This window comes from Mesoplodon densirostris, chromosome 15, assembly GCF_025265405.1.
Source record: "Mesoplodon densirostris isolate mMesDen1 chromosome 15, mMesDen1 primary haplotype, whole genome shotgun sequence".
Classification (NCBI taxonomy): Eukaryota; Metazoa; Chordata; class Mammalia; order Artiodactyla; family Ziphiidae; genus Mesoplodon; species Mesoplodon densirostris.
In genome coordinates this window covers 15,365,091-15,379,637 of record NC_082675.1, presented here as the reverse complement: position 1 = coordinate 15,379,637, position 14,547 = coordinate 15,365,091, and the positions used below count along the sequence as shown (strand labels likewise).

At 56.4% G+C, this 14,547-nt stretch overlaps 2 protein-coding genes across 7 annotated transcripts in view; one reads left to right on the top strand and one right to left on the bottom strand.

The window, feature by feature from the left end:
- The window catches only part of SLC8B1 (solute carrier family 8 member B1), a 31,649-nt gene extending 27,643 nt beyond the window's left edge, over positions 1-4,006 (top strand). The window contains exon 16 of one of the 4 annotated variants that reach the window (XM_060119661.1): positions 2,521-4,006. In XM_060119661.1, the coding sequence (XP_059975644.1) occupies positions 2,521-2,687 (167 nt within the window). In that variant the 3' untranslated portion in view covers positions 2,688-4,006. The remainder of the gene's footprint in view (positions 1-2,520) is intronic. The other 3 variants (XM_060119662.1, XM_060119658.1, XM_060119659.1) reach the window with 3 other exon arrangements.
- The window catches only part of TPCN1 (two pore segment channel 1), a 64,883-nt gene continuing 54,289 nt past the window's right edge, over positions 3,954-14,547 (bottom strand). For all 3 annotated transcript variants that reach the window (XM_060119655.1, XM_060119657.1, XM_060119656.1), the window contains 9 exons: positions 13,811-13,882; positions 13,175-13,264; positions 11,710-11,825; positions 10,923-10,969; positions 10,075-10,143; positions 9,792-9,876; positions 8,522-8,661; positions 8,247-8,327; positions 3,954-6,573 (listed from right to left, as the gene is read on the bottom strand). In XM_060119655.1, coding sequence (XP_059975638.1) covers positions 6,454-6,573; positions 8,247-8,327; positions 8,522-8,661; positions 9,792-9,876; positions 10,075-10,143; positions 10,923-10,969; positions 11,710-11,825; positions 13,175-13,264; positions 13,811-13,882 — 820 coding nt within the window. In that variant the 3' untranslated portion in view covers positions 3,954-6,453. The remainder of the gene's footprint in view (positions 6,574-8,246; positions 8,328-8,521; positions 8,662-9,791; positions 9,877-10,074; positions 10,144-10,922; positions 10,970-11,709; positions 11,826-13,174; positions 13,265-13,810; positions 13,883-14,547) is intronic.

Genomic DNA, 14,547 nt, shown 5'->3' with positions numbered 1-14,547 from the left:
CTTCCCTCCTCCCCCCCTCCCCCTCCTCCTTCCCTCCTCACCCCTCCTCCCTTCCTCCTCCCTCTCCCTTTTTCTCCCCCTCCTCCCTATCCTCCTCTTCCCCCTCCCTTCTCTGGACCAGAGACCATTCACATCTCAGTAGATGACACTTACTGGGGAGAGGACTTGTCTACATTTGCGACATGTCTGATTTGTAGGATATCTTTAAAATATTTTGCATATAGGGTTAAAAAAGGTATTCCTTGCAAGGTCACAGAGTAATTAAGATGTAGCTCTGAGGGAAAGGGGCGGGAAGGCCCAGGACTGGGGTCTTGGTCTCATCACTGAAGTCTCTTGCTATGTGACTTTGAATGAATCAGGACTCTGAGGATCTTTGAGCCTCAGTTTCCTCACCTGTGAAATGGGGTTGATGCCCCCACCACCACCACAAGCTTCCTGGATAAGCAGACATGAGGTAAGGGCCAGGCTGAACACCTTATCCCACCACTGCCTGGAGGGGACAGGCTGGGGTGAGAGAGAATGTTGGCAACAGCCCAGAAAGGGGGGATCTCCATAGATTTGGAGTTCTGAAATGCACTGAGCAGCAGAGTTTCTGGGGGTTCAAGGGCACCCAGGAATTTCCTGGGAGCGCGTGAGACCTCCTGACCCAGGCATTCCAGGGCTGGGGGCTGGAAACCTGCATTTTAAACATGCTCCCTGGGGACCGATGAAGGTTAGGACACTTGGAAACAGGTTTCCAACAAGGTTGAAAACTCAAAACACTACTTCAGGGCAGGTAGCCAAATCTTGTGCGTGACTCAGGTGGGCCTCCTGTGGCCACATAATCCAGCTTTTCTAGAGAAGAAATCGAGATTCCTAAGTGAACTTTTCTCCTTGGAAATGGTGCACAGGGCCAGCAGCACCCCGTGCAAAGCAGAGTCAACCCACATTCGGGCCCCAGCTTTGCATTCCCAAGGACTTGGATTCAGAGGCCAAACCGGAGAAGGATGGAGATGGGGAGGGCATGTGGCCCAGGGGATGGTTTCAAGGCTAATCGTGTGGAAGCACTTGGAATGTGCAGCTGAATGACGGCGTCGTTAATGGGAACAAAGTCGCCCACCTCTCGGCTAGTTCTTGAACAGATTCTTGTGGTTGACTTGTAACTAACTGCCAGCAGGGCCGGCCTTTCACAGTGGCCACGCCCATAAGCAGATAGCTACTTGCCGGCTTGAAAAGTTTGCTTTTCTAAGGGGTAAACACCCTCTGTCTGCAAATTTTGTTTATACTCTTCAGGGGTTTAATAGGTTCCTTTCATTCTCGATTTTCAGGCGGCTCCTGATAATGAGGCTTTAGGGGTTGGCCCCCTGAGGGCCTTACTTCTTTTCTCTGGCTCCTTGTGGAATGTGTGTGTGGGGGGGTGTCGGTCTGTCGCATTCCGCTGCCTTTGTGCTCCTGCTTTTAATTGCATAGGACATACGGCATCATGAGAGGTCATCCTAGAAGGAGGTCCAGGGCGTATTGTTGGCTGAAAAACAGGTTTTGCTCTTCAACACGTACCTATTGTACGGTCCCATTTGTGGTTTCAGAATGGATGGACAGGCCTGTGTGTGCACACGTGTACCCACACATCTGTGGGTACACGTATCATCGTACGGGGAGACAGGGTAGGGTATGAGCTTGGACTTCGGAGTTGGGCTCTGTCATGTACTACAGCTGACCCTTGAACGCCGTGGGAATTAGAGGTGCTGAGTCCCTGACAGTCGCAAATCCGAGTACTGCTATCTCTAAGGAACTGATAAATGACTGACCCGGGGACAGGATGCCGAAAGAGTTTGCATAGAGTCACGACTCAAACCCTAGCTCTTTCGATTCCACATACTGTGATCTCTAATTCAACACAAACTTCCCCCCCACACGCTTAATTTAAAGATCGTGAAATGAAAACAACAGGTACTACAGTTGTTGAAAAAAGTCCACATATAAACGGACCCATGCAGTTCAAACCAGTGCTGTTCAAGGGTCGGCTGTACTCGGTTTCCTCACTGTGGACTGGTGATCATGATAACGGTCTCCTTACGTGATGGGGAGATAAAAGCCTAAAGTGGGTGTAATATACCTAGCATAGCACCTGGGGTTAAGTCTTCCATATATGTTAGATAGATGCTAACTAAATCTGAAAGGGAGAGAAGTAGGAAGAGGACAATTTCATTTCCTCTTATTCTGTGTTGCTGGGGAATTTTTCAACTACTGCACGTAATATACATATGTATATATATGCATATTTTTATATATATATACATATACATATATATACATATATATATATATATATATATATATAAACTATAGAATTAGTTTCCTAGAGCTGCCATAACAAATTACCACATACCAGGTGGCTTAAAAACATTGAACTTCAAGGTGCGGGGTGCCATCCCACTGGGCAGGCCAAAAGTCCCTCCCTGGCCCCTAACGAGGGGCCCTCAGACCTCAGTTTGACTGTCAGCTGCAGTGACCCAGCCTCTCTCCCCGTGTTCCCCGCAGCTGGAGCCGGATGGACTGTTGGTGTGGGTCTTGGCTGGCACCCTAGGCCTCAGCCTCGTCTGTTCCCTGGTCTCGGTCCCACTGCAATGCTTCCAGCTGAACAGAGTTTACGGCTGCTGCCTGCTCCTCTTGTACTTGACCTTCCTCCTGGTGGCCCTGCTCACTGAATTTGGAGTGATTCACTTGAAAACTGTGTGACTGAAGCTGTGTCGGGGTCCACCTGGTGGTCGGGAGGTGTCGCTGCAGGCGGTGAGATGGAGGATGAAGTGCCTTCATTAGAACCCGCTCAGGCGAGCGTGGCCGAGGCCGAGACCGTGAACGGGGTGTGGGCTCGTGGGGCTGTGCTCTCTGCCGAAGCTCCCCAGTCGCCGCTGTGTGCAGTAAGGACAGCTAAACCTTGTTTCTGGGGCTGCGGAGGCTGGGCTTCCCTGTGGACAGAGTTCCAGGCAGCAGGTAGAAGACTTCCTTGTGTTATCTCCAGAGCCTCTTGAAAGTTGGGGTCTGGGGCGAAGGGGATGCCTGGGTGCCTTCCAGGCTGGAAGACCCCCGAGTTCAGGGCTGGAGACAGTTGTGGCGGCCCAGGCCCCTCCCCACAGTCACGCCCTGTTGCCTTTCCTGCTTCTCTCAGGGCTGCCAAACCCGGGTTTAGGGAGTCAGGGCGACTCGGACCTGGCAGATAGAACAGCTTGTGTGCTGTGGGCCTCGGGCCGATGCAGGCTGAGTTCTAGAGCTGCGCTGTCCAACAGAAATAGAATGTGAGACACATACCTAATTTTGAATCTTCTAGTCGCCACGTTAATAAAGCCAAAAGAACAAAGTGAAATTAATGATAATATATACCACTGCAAAATAGCAGCCAGTGGCACTGGCCCATTAGTGGCTGCCATATTGGACGGCACAGCTCTAGACTCTGCCTCTAGAACTGTCTGCTGGATTCAGAGGTTTCCCCAGCTGCAAAACAGGAGTCAGTATGACTGTGCCCTGTGCCTACCTCAGGGGGAGCCCTGGGCTGGGGTTGCTTTGCCTGCGAGCTCCTGGGAGGGTGATGAGCGCTCCCGGGCGCCTTCCGGCTGTCGGCCGGCGACCCGCCTTTTCAATAAGCAGCTCTTCCGTTTGCTCAGTGCCTTATACCGGCAGTAAAGGGACTCAGTTGTCTTTTTTTTCCAATGAAAAAATTATTAAATATTTCAAGTATACAGAAAATAACATACAGCCGGCTGTTACTAGTTCTTCTTAACCTGGGTCAGGTTGACAAGTGGTCAGTTCCAGGGCCGAAGGCGCTTGGGCCTGACGGATCTGGACTTCGTGGCACGTCTAGGGGTGGGGCTGAGGTAGGGTCAGCAACGGGCATGGATGGGTCCTCTCCCTGTTCCCCACGATCTCAGAAGCCACCGAATGGTGCCTGGTGGAAGTCACGAGGCAGCAACCACGTGTACAAAGCAGAGGCTCTTTTATTAATACGCCAGAAGTCCGGAGACGCGGTGGGTTTTCTAGGTAACAAATCGCCATTGTACAAAAACCTTACAGCGTCGCTCCCTCTATCTGTACAAAATGATTGTCACGTGGTGTGGAGTAAGGCTGGGTTGGGGGAGGGAAGCAAGGAGGAGGGGCCAGGTGGTGTCCCCCCCAAAGCGGGGCAGGGGCCCAGGGCCATCAGACACTGACAGGTGGTGTGACCCAGACCCAGTCAGTGCATCTCACCTTGGTGGTGTTCAGCTGACATGGGAGGTGAGAGGGCATCCGAGCTGGATGTCCTGGGTCCCCAGAGCTCACAGCCCTGGGTGACACCCGCTCCCTGCTCGATGGCCTGTGTGCAAGTTAGAGGGTCAACTTGAGGAGGCCACCAGTGGCTGGAGTCTGGTGCCTCAGCCCTGTTGCCACTTGGCCTTCATCCTGTCCCTGGCTAAAACCAGGGCCTTTCACAGGATGGGGCTGGGAGGCCTGGACTAGATCCCAATCTTCCTGGTACCAGCCTTCACCCTGGGGGCTGGGGGGCTGCGCTCAGTTTCCCTGGCGCCCCTCCCAGGTTTCAGCCTCCTGGGGGCAGATGCTGAGGTCGGAGGACTCACGCCCTCCTCCTCTGAAAGCCGCCCCTTGACTCCTGCTTCCAGAATGCCCGTTTCAATACACAAAAGCTAAAAGGCACCCAAATATGCAAACAAAGTTACTTCTCTGGAGAGGGGAAGGGGTTCTGGCCTGGGGCTTGGTGCCGAGCTGCCTGTGATGGCCCGTGGCCCTCCAGAGATAAAGAGGACAAGCCCGACTCCCGATTCCCTTGGGGAATCTCAGTGGTTCTCAGTGATTCGTTGTTTCCCTAAACTGCTGTGCTTTAAAAACAAACATCCACCACTTCTCCCCTAGTGAGGGGCAGAGCTGTGTGGTGCTGGCCATGGGACCAGCGTGTCCAAGGCCGCAGTCGAGAAGACTCGGCCGTGGAGACGGGGCACCGCACCCGGGATCAGGCCCTGCCCGGCTGGGAAGAGGATGTGGCAAGGGGGAGTTTGCCCACCCGCCTCCCTAAGTCACGGAGGCAGTGGAGGCAGCTGGAAAGCGGGGGTTGGGGCAGGATGCCCAGTGCAGCCGTTTCCCCTGCCCCCCCGCCGCCCCTTTCATCCCGGCTTCTGCCACCTCTGCTGCCTGCGCTGAGACAGGCTCACCGCCCCGGAGAGCTGAGCCGAGGCTCCCTCTGCTCTGCCGCTGCTGCTGCCGCTGCCACCGCCGCTCACCGGAGCTGCGAACGCCGACAGCCCGCTATGGGTTCAAGCCCCGCTGCATCCTGATCTCAGAGAACTCTCCCAAGGTCCCTGGGGAACTCAGGAAACGGACAGGCCACCTGAACCTACTCCCGGGAGTGGAAACCTCGGGGTGAGCCGCGTCCCCAGCCCTACCTCAGTCAAGTCCACAGAGGGTGACTGCTCAAGGTGAGGGGGGAGCTGGCCAAGGAGACCATGGGTTCAGCCGCAGGGCAGCCGTGGACAGCCTGAGGTGAGCCTCTGTGCTTTGTTCCCATCTCCAGCGAATGCACACACGTGAAGGATCTGCTGTTGTCTTTAGCAGAATCCTGAATTAACCAAAATGTCTTTTTGCTTAAACAGGACGATCCCAAGGAAAAGGGAGTTAAGGAGAAAGCCCATTTCACGACCTGGTCTGGGGTGGTAGCCATCGGCCTGGCCTCTTGCCCATCTTCCTCCTCCTACGGGGCTGTGATTCCAAAGGCCATTTTAGAAGGATTTTCAGCAACAAGGGTTGAAACCAAAAGGGTAGGTTGAGAAGGTTCACGGAGCCGGGATACGGCCTCTCTCACCTCCTGGCACTGGCTGAGATCCGACCACACGGAATAACCACAGCCCTGGATCACTCATTCCAGTAGGTGCTGGGTACTGGTCCCCCAAGGGAACACCAAATTTCATTATCATATCTAGAGACATCAACCCAAGGATGTGGGTTCTTTCCTTCCTAAGTGGTTTTGTCCCTAAAGCAGAACACAGAAACCCCAGGATATGGGCGGCAGGGCAGGTTAGTGGGGAAGCTAGCTGTCAGCCTGGGTGGGATTCTGAAAGCAGCATCAGGAAGACGGTGTGGATCTGGCCTAGGGACGCTGGCCCACGTTGAAGGCAAGCCCTGCAGAGATCGGCAGAATCCATTCAAGTGCTCTTGTGAAGGGACCTTCTGGAGCTTTCCATGTTAAGAAGAGCTCCCAGTGGCCTGATCCCCCCAAAATGAAATTGACTTCTGGGGTTAACAGGGCAAGGTGGGTACAAACCAAACCTCAACTTGTCTGTCTTTCCTTCTTCCTATATATAAATATGCATATTTATGAATGTGTGTGTATATATATAAAACATATATATACACACACATTATTCTGATACATTGTAGTAAAATAATACTATTGTTTTATTGCATAGAAGAGATGGCTTTTGCAGGCTGGGCTTAGGTGATGGTCTGGGAGCGTTGGCGGCTGCCTGGAGGCTGCTGGGTGGTGAGGGTCACGCAGCCGCTGAGCTGTCGTTGCTGCTGCTCCTGCTTCCGGGCGTGTTCCTCATACCACTCCTAAGGCAGAGAGCAGACAGGGTGCTGAGTGGGCCCCAGCCCTGCCCCCCAGGCTAACGGGGTCACCCAGGCTGGGCAGTGCTGTGTGACCCTCCCAGATCTGCTAGGAATTCTGAGTAGGACCCTAAATAGAAAAATGACGATGCAATCTTTCCCTTTTTAACTAGAGATTTGCAAACCTCCTTGTTAAGTGTGCCTGGCACCGTCACCTCTTTCAATGAGGCCCAGGTAGTAATAATCACCCTTTACTTGTGAACATGATCTGTGTGGTTCACAAAGGGATGTGTGCCCCCCACCCCCTCGCCAACCCCCTGTGTTATCCCTTTTGAGCTGGGTGTCCTCAGTTTACACCCAGGAAACCCGAAGCTCAGAAGTTGTATAAAGTTGTATGAAGCTTGAGTGCATCTCCCAACTCCCCGGTTGCTTTGCTGCCCTCCAGAATGGCTGTGAGAGCATTTTGAAAAAAACCAAACAAACAGCTCACCCGCCTAAGAGCCTAAGACTATTATCATTCTATCACCGACATTTTCAGGGACAGACGTATTCAGGTAATTGAGAAATTTTAAATATAAACCCAATGTTTTTAAAGAGTCTGAACCACAGAACTTTAGAGCTTAAAAAATTAGAGAGATGGCCTGGTTCTGTGCCCCCTCATTCCACAGAGGGCGAGACTGAGGCCAGGAGTGGACGGCCAGGCGGCACGTCTAGTGCCGTCCCCTCTGCTTTGTGAGGCAGGGACTGTCCCCCTTTCATAGATGGGGATGGGCTGCGTGACCTGCCCAAGGTCACGGCGCCTGGGATCAAACCCGGGTTTTGTGACACCGGAGCTCATGTTGGTTCCTCATCTCTGTGACTCCGAGTGCAGTGGTTCGCCAGGCCTTTGCCCAGGCCCCTTGTGTGTTTACAGATAGATAAGGTGAGAGTCGCTTCAGGGGATTGCAGCCTCCGGGCCTTTTGGGCTCGGACCCTGGTCCTCACTGTCCCAGGGAAACAACAGTTTCCATCCTGAAAACAGCATAGTCACAGTGGCTGGCGAGGGAGCTGGGAGCCTGGGCGGATGGGTGGCCCGAAGTCCACGGCTCTGTCTGGGCTGCAGAGCGCCAGCCCACGGGGTGCTTCGCAAGCTCTTTCACTTAGCAGCCAATGTGGGAAGACTGGGAGAGTTTGCAAAAAAAAATGTCTGACTTCTCCCTTCTCTTAAATTAGAAAACAAAACCCATCAAAAACCCCGAGAGCCAGGCGCAGCAGGCCCTTGTTCCTATCGGGCAGTGTCTGGCTGGATGTGGGAAGGACCATCCTCTTGGAAGAGGCCGGTCCAGGCCAGCTCGCCAGGGGCCCCCATGCTCCCTGTTCTGCCTGGAACGTCTCCCACTGTACGCGTTTCCTTTGCTCTTCTGGCTCAGAGGAGGAGAATGAGATGAGGTCAGTGACCTATGTGGAAGAGTGGACAGGGTGGCTGCCTATGTTGGAGAATGCTTCAAGGGTTCAAGGCTGAGCCCTGAAGCGCACCCCCCGGCCACCGAGCCGTGGTCCACTGGTAGTGGTCCCAGCAGATAATCCCATAGCTCCCCACACAACTCAAGATGGGGACCAGAGAGCAGCCTCTGCTCAGCAGTGGGGAGGACCACTCCCGGGCAGGAGGAGCTGGGCAGCGTGGCCAGGGGTGCTCCTACCTGAATCTCCTCTTGGTACATCTTTAGGCTCAGATCGCTTTTGGTCCTCGATCTCCGTCCCAGAAACACCAAGGTATTTTGCTAGAGAAGAACAGAGAGGCTGCAGGGGCCGGCCCAAGCCAAGGTCCTGGCGCCCGGCCTCCCCCCCTCTTCCGGCTTCTGCAACGGTGCCCCCCAAAAGTGCCACCAAAACTTGAGGGGATGGACAGTGGGGGAGCCTTTGCACTAAGCCACAACCCGCTCCCTCCGTGGGACGAGGCCCTGTCGCTCCCCACCTCGTATCTCTCCATCTGGGAGAGGATCTTGAGCAGCTGGGCAATGTCAGAGGCGGCTCCCCATGCCTCCTGGTAGAGCTTCAGGACGGCAATCAGCTCATCTTTGGAGATTTCCTTCTCAAGGGTGATACCGCCGTCAACTGCAGGACGGGAGGGCGGCAGGGGGAAGGAGCCTGGGACTCAGAGCCCCCAGTCTGGCTTGGTTTAGCCATCCTCCCTGCTCCCTATGGGGGCCTTAAGGTTCCCTCTCCTAGCAAAACTCTGGATCAGCACGACCACCTCCCCCCACCCTCTGGAACTCACGTCCCTCCCCATCCCCTCCCTTTGCTGGGGCTGTCAGAGGAGTGCTGGTCAGGCCACCAGCTTACAGGGGACAGGGTTTCAGGAGGGAGTCTCCGAGCAAAAAGAAAACGATCAGGTAGTCTGAGAAGACAGAGATTTGGAAACAAGTAGTAACAGGGGTGTGGCAGTCCTGACGGAGAACCCGGGAAGCGTGAAGGGTCGTTAGGCAGAAAGCTATGCCTCCGGGGAGAGGGCGGCCAGGGGTCGCGAGCTGCAGGAGGAAGCAGTATCGGGCTCTGCGGTCAACGGTATTCACACCGTTTAAATCAGGAGCCAGAGGACAAACACGGGGTTAGAAATGCGGAAACGATAACCAAAAGGGGGAACAGCTAAGGATGAACATTCTGGGAGATGAGAAAGGCGGGACAGAGGGCTGCGGGGGTCACAATCAGCCTGTGATTTTTCTTGATCTCTGAGCTGTACTGTTCTGATTCTTAAAATGAGATCACGTGCATTTTTCTGTCATTAAGTATTTGAAAAATCAATGCAAATAAGAGATCAAGAAAGCTAAGCCAGGACTGGGGTGGTGGCGCAGTGGTTAAGAATCTGCCTGCCAATGCAGAGGACACGGGTTCGAGCCCTGGTCTGGAAAGATCCCACATGCTGCGGAGCAACTAAGCTGTGTGCCACAACTACTGAAGCCCGCGCGCCTGGAGCCCGCGAGCCTGGAGCCCGTGCTCCGCAACAAGAGAAGCCACGGCAATGAGAAGCCCACGCACCGCAACAAAGAGTAGCCCCTGCTCGCCACAACTACAGAAAGCCCGTGTGCAGCAAAAAAGACCCAACGCAGCCAAAAATAAATAAATAAAATGGGGGGGGGGGGCGGGGAACCTAAGCCAGATCAGTAAGCTGAATTGCCAAAAGACTGGACAGACAGACAGATGAGCAGCAAGTGATGAATGCCCCTGCTCCAGCTACTTGCACAGACCTTCGGAGTCCTGGCTCTTGCGGCTGTAGTTCATTCGGAAGACGAAGGCTTCGAGGATGAAGGCGACAATGATGGTCATCACCACCTGGCCAGGCACGGAGAGGACGAGCCGGAAGAGAGCGGAATGAGGGGGTGTGAGCTGCCACGGGGCCCCAGAGCCAACAGAGCCCGGTCAGATGTGTCCCCGGCCCCCTCCTCCCTGAGCTGCCGCCCGATGAGCAGGGGCAGCTGGAGGCTTTGAGGATGGAGGAGGGTGGAGGGCATTCTGTGTCCCCGGACCTACCATGGTCACGATGTAGAAGGTCATGAAGTAGAGGCGGCTCCAGTGGGAGGTCTGCGAGGTGATGCCTTCCTGGAGACAGAGGGAAGCAGGGAGTGAGCGAGCTCCTGGAGTGGGGCCGGGTCGCTGTCTACGCAGGCTTCTCCGTGGCCCTGCTTTCTACAGACCCTTCCTGATGGGTTGTGGAAGACGAAGGGGGGGGAACCTTGCTCCCTTGGGTCTAAAAATCCCTCTGAGCTCCTAAGGCCTGGACACTCCCCCCAGGACTGATACGGCCAACCTTTGGAAGAGTTTTTTTTTTTTTTTTTTTTTCCCGGTATGTGGGCCTCTCACTGTTGTGGCCTCTCCCGTTGCGAAGCACAGGCTCCGGACGCGCAGGCTCAGCAGCCATGGCTCACGGGCCCAGCCGCCCCGCGGCATGTGGGATCTTCCCAGACCGGGGCATGAACCCGTGTCCCCTGCATCGGCAGGCGGACTCTCAACCACTGCGCCACCAGGGAAGCCCTGGAAGAGTTTAAGAAATGGAAAAAACCAACCAACCAACCACACCTGCCACACTGTTTCTTGATTGAAAAGTCTCCCTCACAGTGGTGGGAGCAGGACAGAGACCCAGAGGCTAACTGGCCTCTCCTGGCTGCTGGGGGATGTGTGGAAAGCAGGGACAAAGGCCACGTCCAGCAAGTGCTGAGGGGGAGGCTCTTGGGATTCAGGCCGCACCGTGGCATCCCCACAGAACCCTGCCCCTGCGGGGGACGGGGAGAGCCATGCACCCCAGGCTGCGTGAGGGGAGACGGGAGCCGGCTTCAGAGAATGGTGGGAAGATGCCCCCAGGAGCTGACGGAGGTCCTTACCATGATGATGTACCAGTTGTTGACAACTGTGAGCTCAAACAAGGTCACTGCCAAAAGGAAGGGAGAAACAGAAAGCATCTTGATCAGACCTGCTTTTGCAAAGTGAGTTTCAAGCGGCCTCTCTCCACCTATCCTGGGTACCACGCACCTGTCTGCCGGGCCGGCCTGTGAGCTCCCGAGAGAGCAGCCAAGGCGCTTCCTGAGCGCCCACCCCACAGGGAGTGCTGCCATCTCGGCCGGTCCCCAAAAGGGTGCACCTCTGGCCTCAGCAGCTCGTGATGGACCAGGGGTGGAGATACTGGGGAAAGAGTCCCCGGACCTTCCTTGGTGTAGATCTGGGATGTCGTGAGGGGATCCCTTCCTCTTGGGAAGCTGTGTCTGGCCTCCCGGCCTCTCCATGGAAGCCAAGAGCAGAGCTGTGTGGGCCTGGGTAGTGCGGGGCGCTGTGGCTGGCTGGTGTGGCCAGGCCCCACCCTGCAACTGTGGAGCTGTGACAAGGGGGCTGGTTCCCCAGCACCGGGCTGTACCCACTTCCCAGCCAAGCATGAAGCTCTGCTGCTCCCCCGATGCTGAAAAAGTAACAGGAACCAAGCCCTGGGGTCTGGCTTGGACTGCAGCCCTAAGGCTGGGCAAACCACAGGCTCCACTGGGGCCAGAGAGGACTCGAGAAAGTATGGCAACCGGCTCGGGATGGGGAAGCCTCCGGCAGCTCGCTCCGCCCCACCTGGGACCTGCGGTGATGAAGGCAGTACCCAGGGCGTGGCCCGCCTGGGCTTTCCGCACTCACCAAAGCTGTTCAGGATGTTGTCAAAGTTGTTCAGATAGTAGTAGCCCTCCTCCACCACGGTCCTGTTGTCCACGGTGTGACGGAGCCAGCGGTAGGCGTCTGCCACTGTGCTCGTACTGGCCGGGGGAGATGGGGCGGGGGGAGGCGGGGAGGTCACAAGATAACTGGTCACCTCCACAAAGTACAGGAAGTTTAAGCAAACCAAGGTCTGACTGAGGACCGTCTCTCTTGGCCCAGCCTGGTTTCCTGCCGAGCCCCCAGCTCCCTTGCCTGTCTTCCTGTCTCAAGGGGAGTGCCCAGGGTGCTGGTGGGAACGCCCAGACTTGCCCCCCATTCCACCTTCACTTGGCATTTCTCTGCCGCCAGCCAGGCCCTCTCGCTCTCAGTGGCCAGAGCCTGGCACCCCGGGAGGGGAGACAAAGGCAGTTCCTCCTCGAACACCACCCCCAGCCCCCTGCCCCCACCAGTCTGGGATCTGCCCTGGAGGCCGGGTGCCAACGGCAGCCCTCGAGAAGGGTCCTCCCCTCATCGGGCTTTCCCCAGCACCTGGCTGGAGCGTTCTGTTCTATTCTAATCGGTTGACCCTGTTCTGAGAGCTTGTTTGCTAATTTCCTGCCAACCTCTTATGGCTGATCGGCTATAATTCATGCTGATGTTTTGACAGGTCTGGTCCTTGGGCCCCAGGGAGCTTGTTCTGAAGGCAGAGTCCTGAGCCTCTGGCCTGTGTCAGACGCGCAGGGTGGGGTCTGGAGTTTGCCCTTTTAAGCAGCAGCCCTGAGGATTCTCATGTGCCCTAAGGTTTGTGACCCACTGCTACAGGCTCTGGTTCTTAGCTTAGCCTGACACAAAATGGCTACCAGTGTCCCTGAGAACTTTCTTTATCAGCGCTTGAAACCATAAGGACCAATTTTAAGAGAACACTGGATGGAGAATGAATGGCAGAGCCCACGGATTTCATCGTGGTGGCTTAAGAGGAAAGGGAGTGATGAAGGGAGGTTGTGTCCCCCGCCCTCTATCCCTGCCCCAGAGACCCTCCCGCGTGTGTCCATCTCATCCTAACAGGCCACCCCTAGCTGATGTGTCTGCCCAGGTCCTCAGTCACCCCTGGGGAGAAGCAGGAGGAAGCTGTGGGACTCTGGCCTCGGGCCCCAGGCTGCTCCCAGTTCTGGAGCAGCCGCCGGCGCCCAGCCCGAAGGGTAAGCTGGTGGAGACCTGGCTGGAGAGTGGCTCCTAGACCCTGCCTGGGGGACAGGGAAACTTGCTCAGACATCCTCACTTCAGAGAGGACCCTCTGCTTCCAGGCCCCCTCCCTTAGCTGCTGCACTGAACTAATAAGCCCTGGAAGCAAAGCAGAGTGCTTCTCGGGGCTTCAAAGGGTGCTGTGGCTTGGGGAGATGGGCCCCTGAGGGATCAGAGGTCACCGTTCCAGTCCTGCCTGGGGCTGGGGGCCCCGCTGCGTACTCACTTGCAGCAGTTGGGGTAGAGGGTTCCACAGAAGAATTCCATGCCCACGATGGCGAAGGAGTAGTAAAAGATGAGCAGGGTGAGGCCCAGGCTAGGGAGGAGGGTCAGAAGAGACAGGGTGATCGAGGGCCGGGCAGGAGAGAGCAGCTCGCCCGGCGGCCCCGGCATCCTCAGACCCCTGAGCTGACTGATGGAGACGCATGCCCCTAGCCAGGTGCACCAGCTGGAAAGTGCCTGCAGGGGAGGGGCCTCGGATTCCGGTCTGGGGTAGAAAACGGCTCGAATCAGGACTCTATCACCAGACGCCCCTCTACCAGCGATTCACCCCTTACCTGTGAAGGTAGACTCACAGGTGACCCTTACCTGTGAACACAGACACAGGTGGTAAGTGAGTTGACAGCTCCCTGCCCTCCCTATTAAATATTTCAGACAGGTCAGTGGAGAAAAGTGGAACCAGGGAGACCTGTGGTGGTCAAGGTCTCGGTCTCCTTGAAGAGATCTGACCCTGTCAGGCCCTCGATTTTCGTCCTTTTTGGGACTCCTCCTCCCCCTCCTCCCGAGACCACCCAGCTGCCCACCCCGAGGGGGCACAAGCCTCGCGACGCCTGGCCCTGGGGGCCAAGAGGCAGGGCAGTACCTGGCCATCCGGGGCAGCAGTTCAAACATGGTGTCCAGCACGTTGCGGTAACGCTTCTTCAGTTTAAACAACCTGAGCGAGGGAAGCGGGCCGGGTCACTTACAGGTGCCGGGCGTGGCCGCAGCCCCTCCGTCCACAGCACCACCTGAGCGCCTACTTTCCCCAGAGCCGCCAGCCGGGCACTCAGCTCGGGCGACTCGCACCCTGGGCAGGGGCGGCGGTGGCGCCGGGACATCGCGGCTGGACGGGCCCTGCCCTGAAGGGAGGTAGGGCGAGAATGGCGTGAGCAGGCGCCGCCGCCACAGCTCCCGGATGAAGCGCGGAGGCTGGGCGCGGGGCGGGGCCTTGCCCGGGACGCCGCGGCAACCCCGGGAGGGGAGAAGGCCGCGCGCGCGCAGAGGAGCCGGCGGTGCGGCAGCTCCTCCAGTAAGAAAGGGCCGCCCCGTCCCTCACGTCCACGACTCCTGGGCAGGACGGGAGGGGGCGATGGACGTGAATAGGATCGCAGCTGAATATTCTAGAGGAAAACCAGCCTTCTGAGGACACACAGAGATCTCTAACTAGTAAGGGACACCGTCCACGGATCTCTACAAATTTGTGCTGGTTTCCTACGGTGGTCCCTGGGGGAGAGCTGAGAGCAAGTGAGGGTTTTTCTTGACAAGGGACTGTGCCAGAAAATCACGGCTGTCTGTGGTAGGGGCTTGAAAGTCCCTCTGGACCCTCAGAGGCCGTGGCTC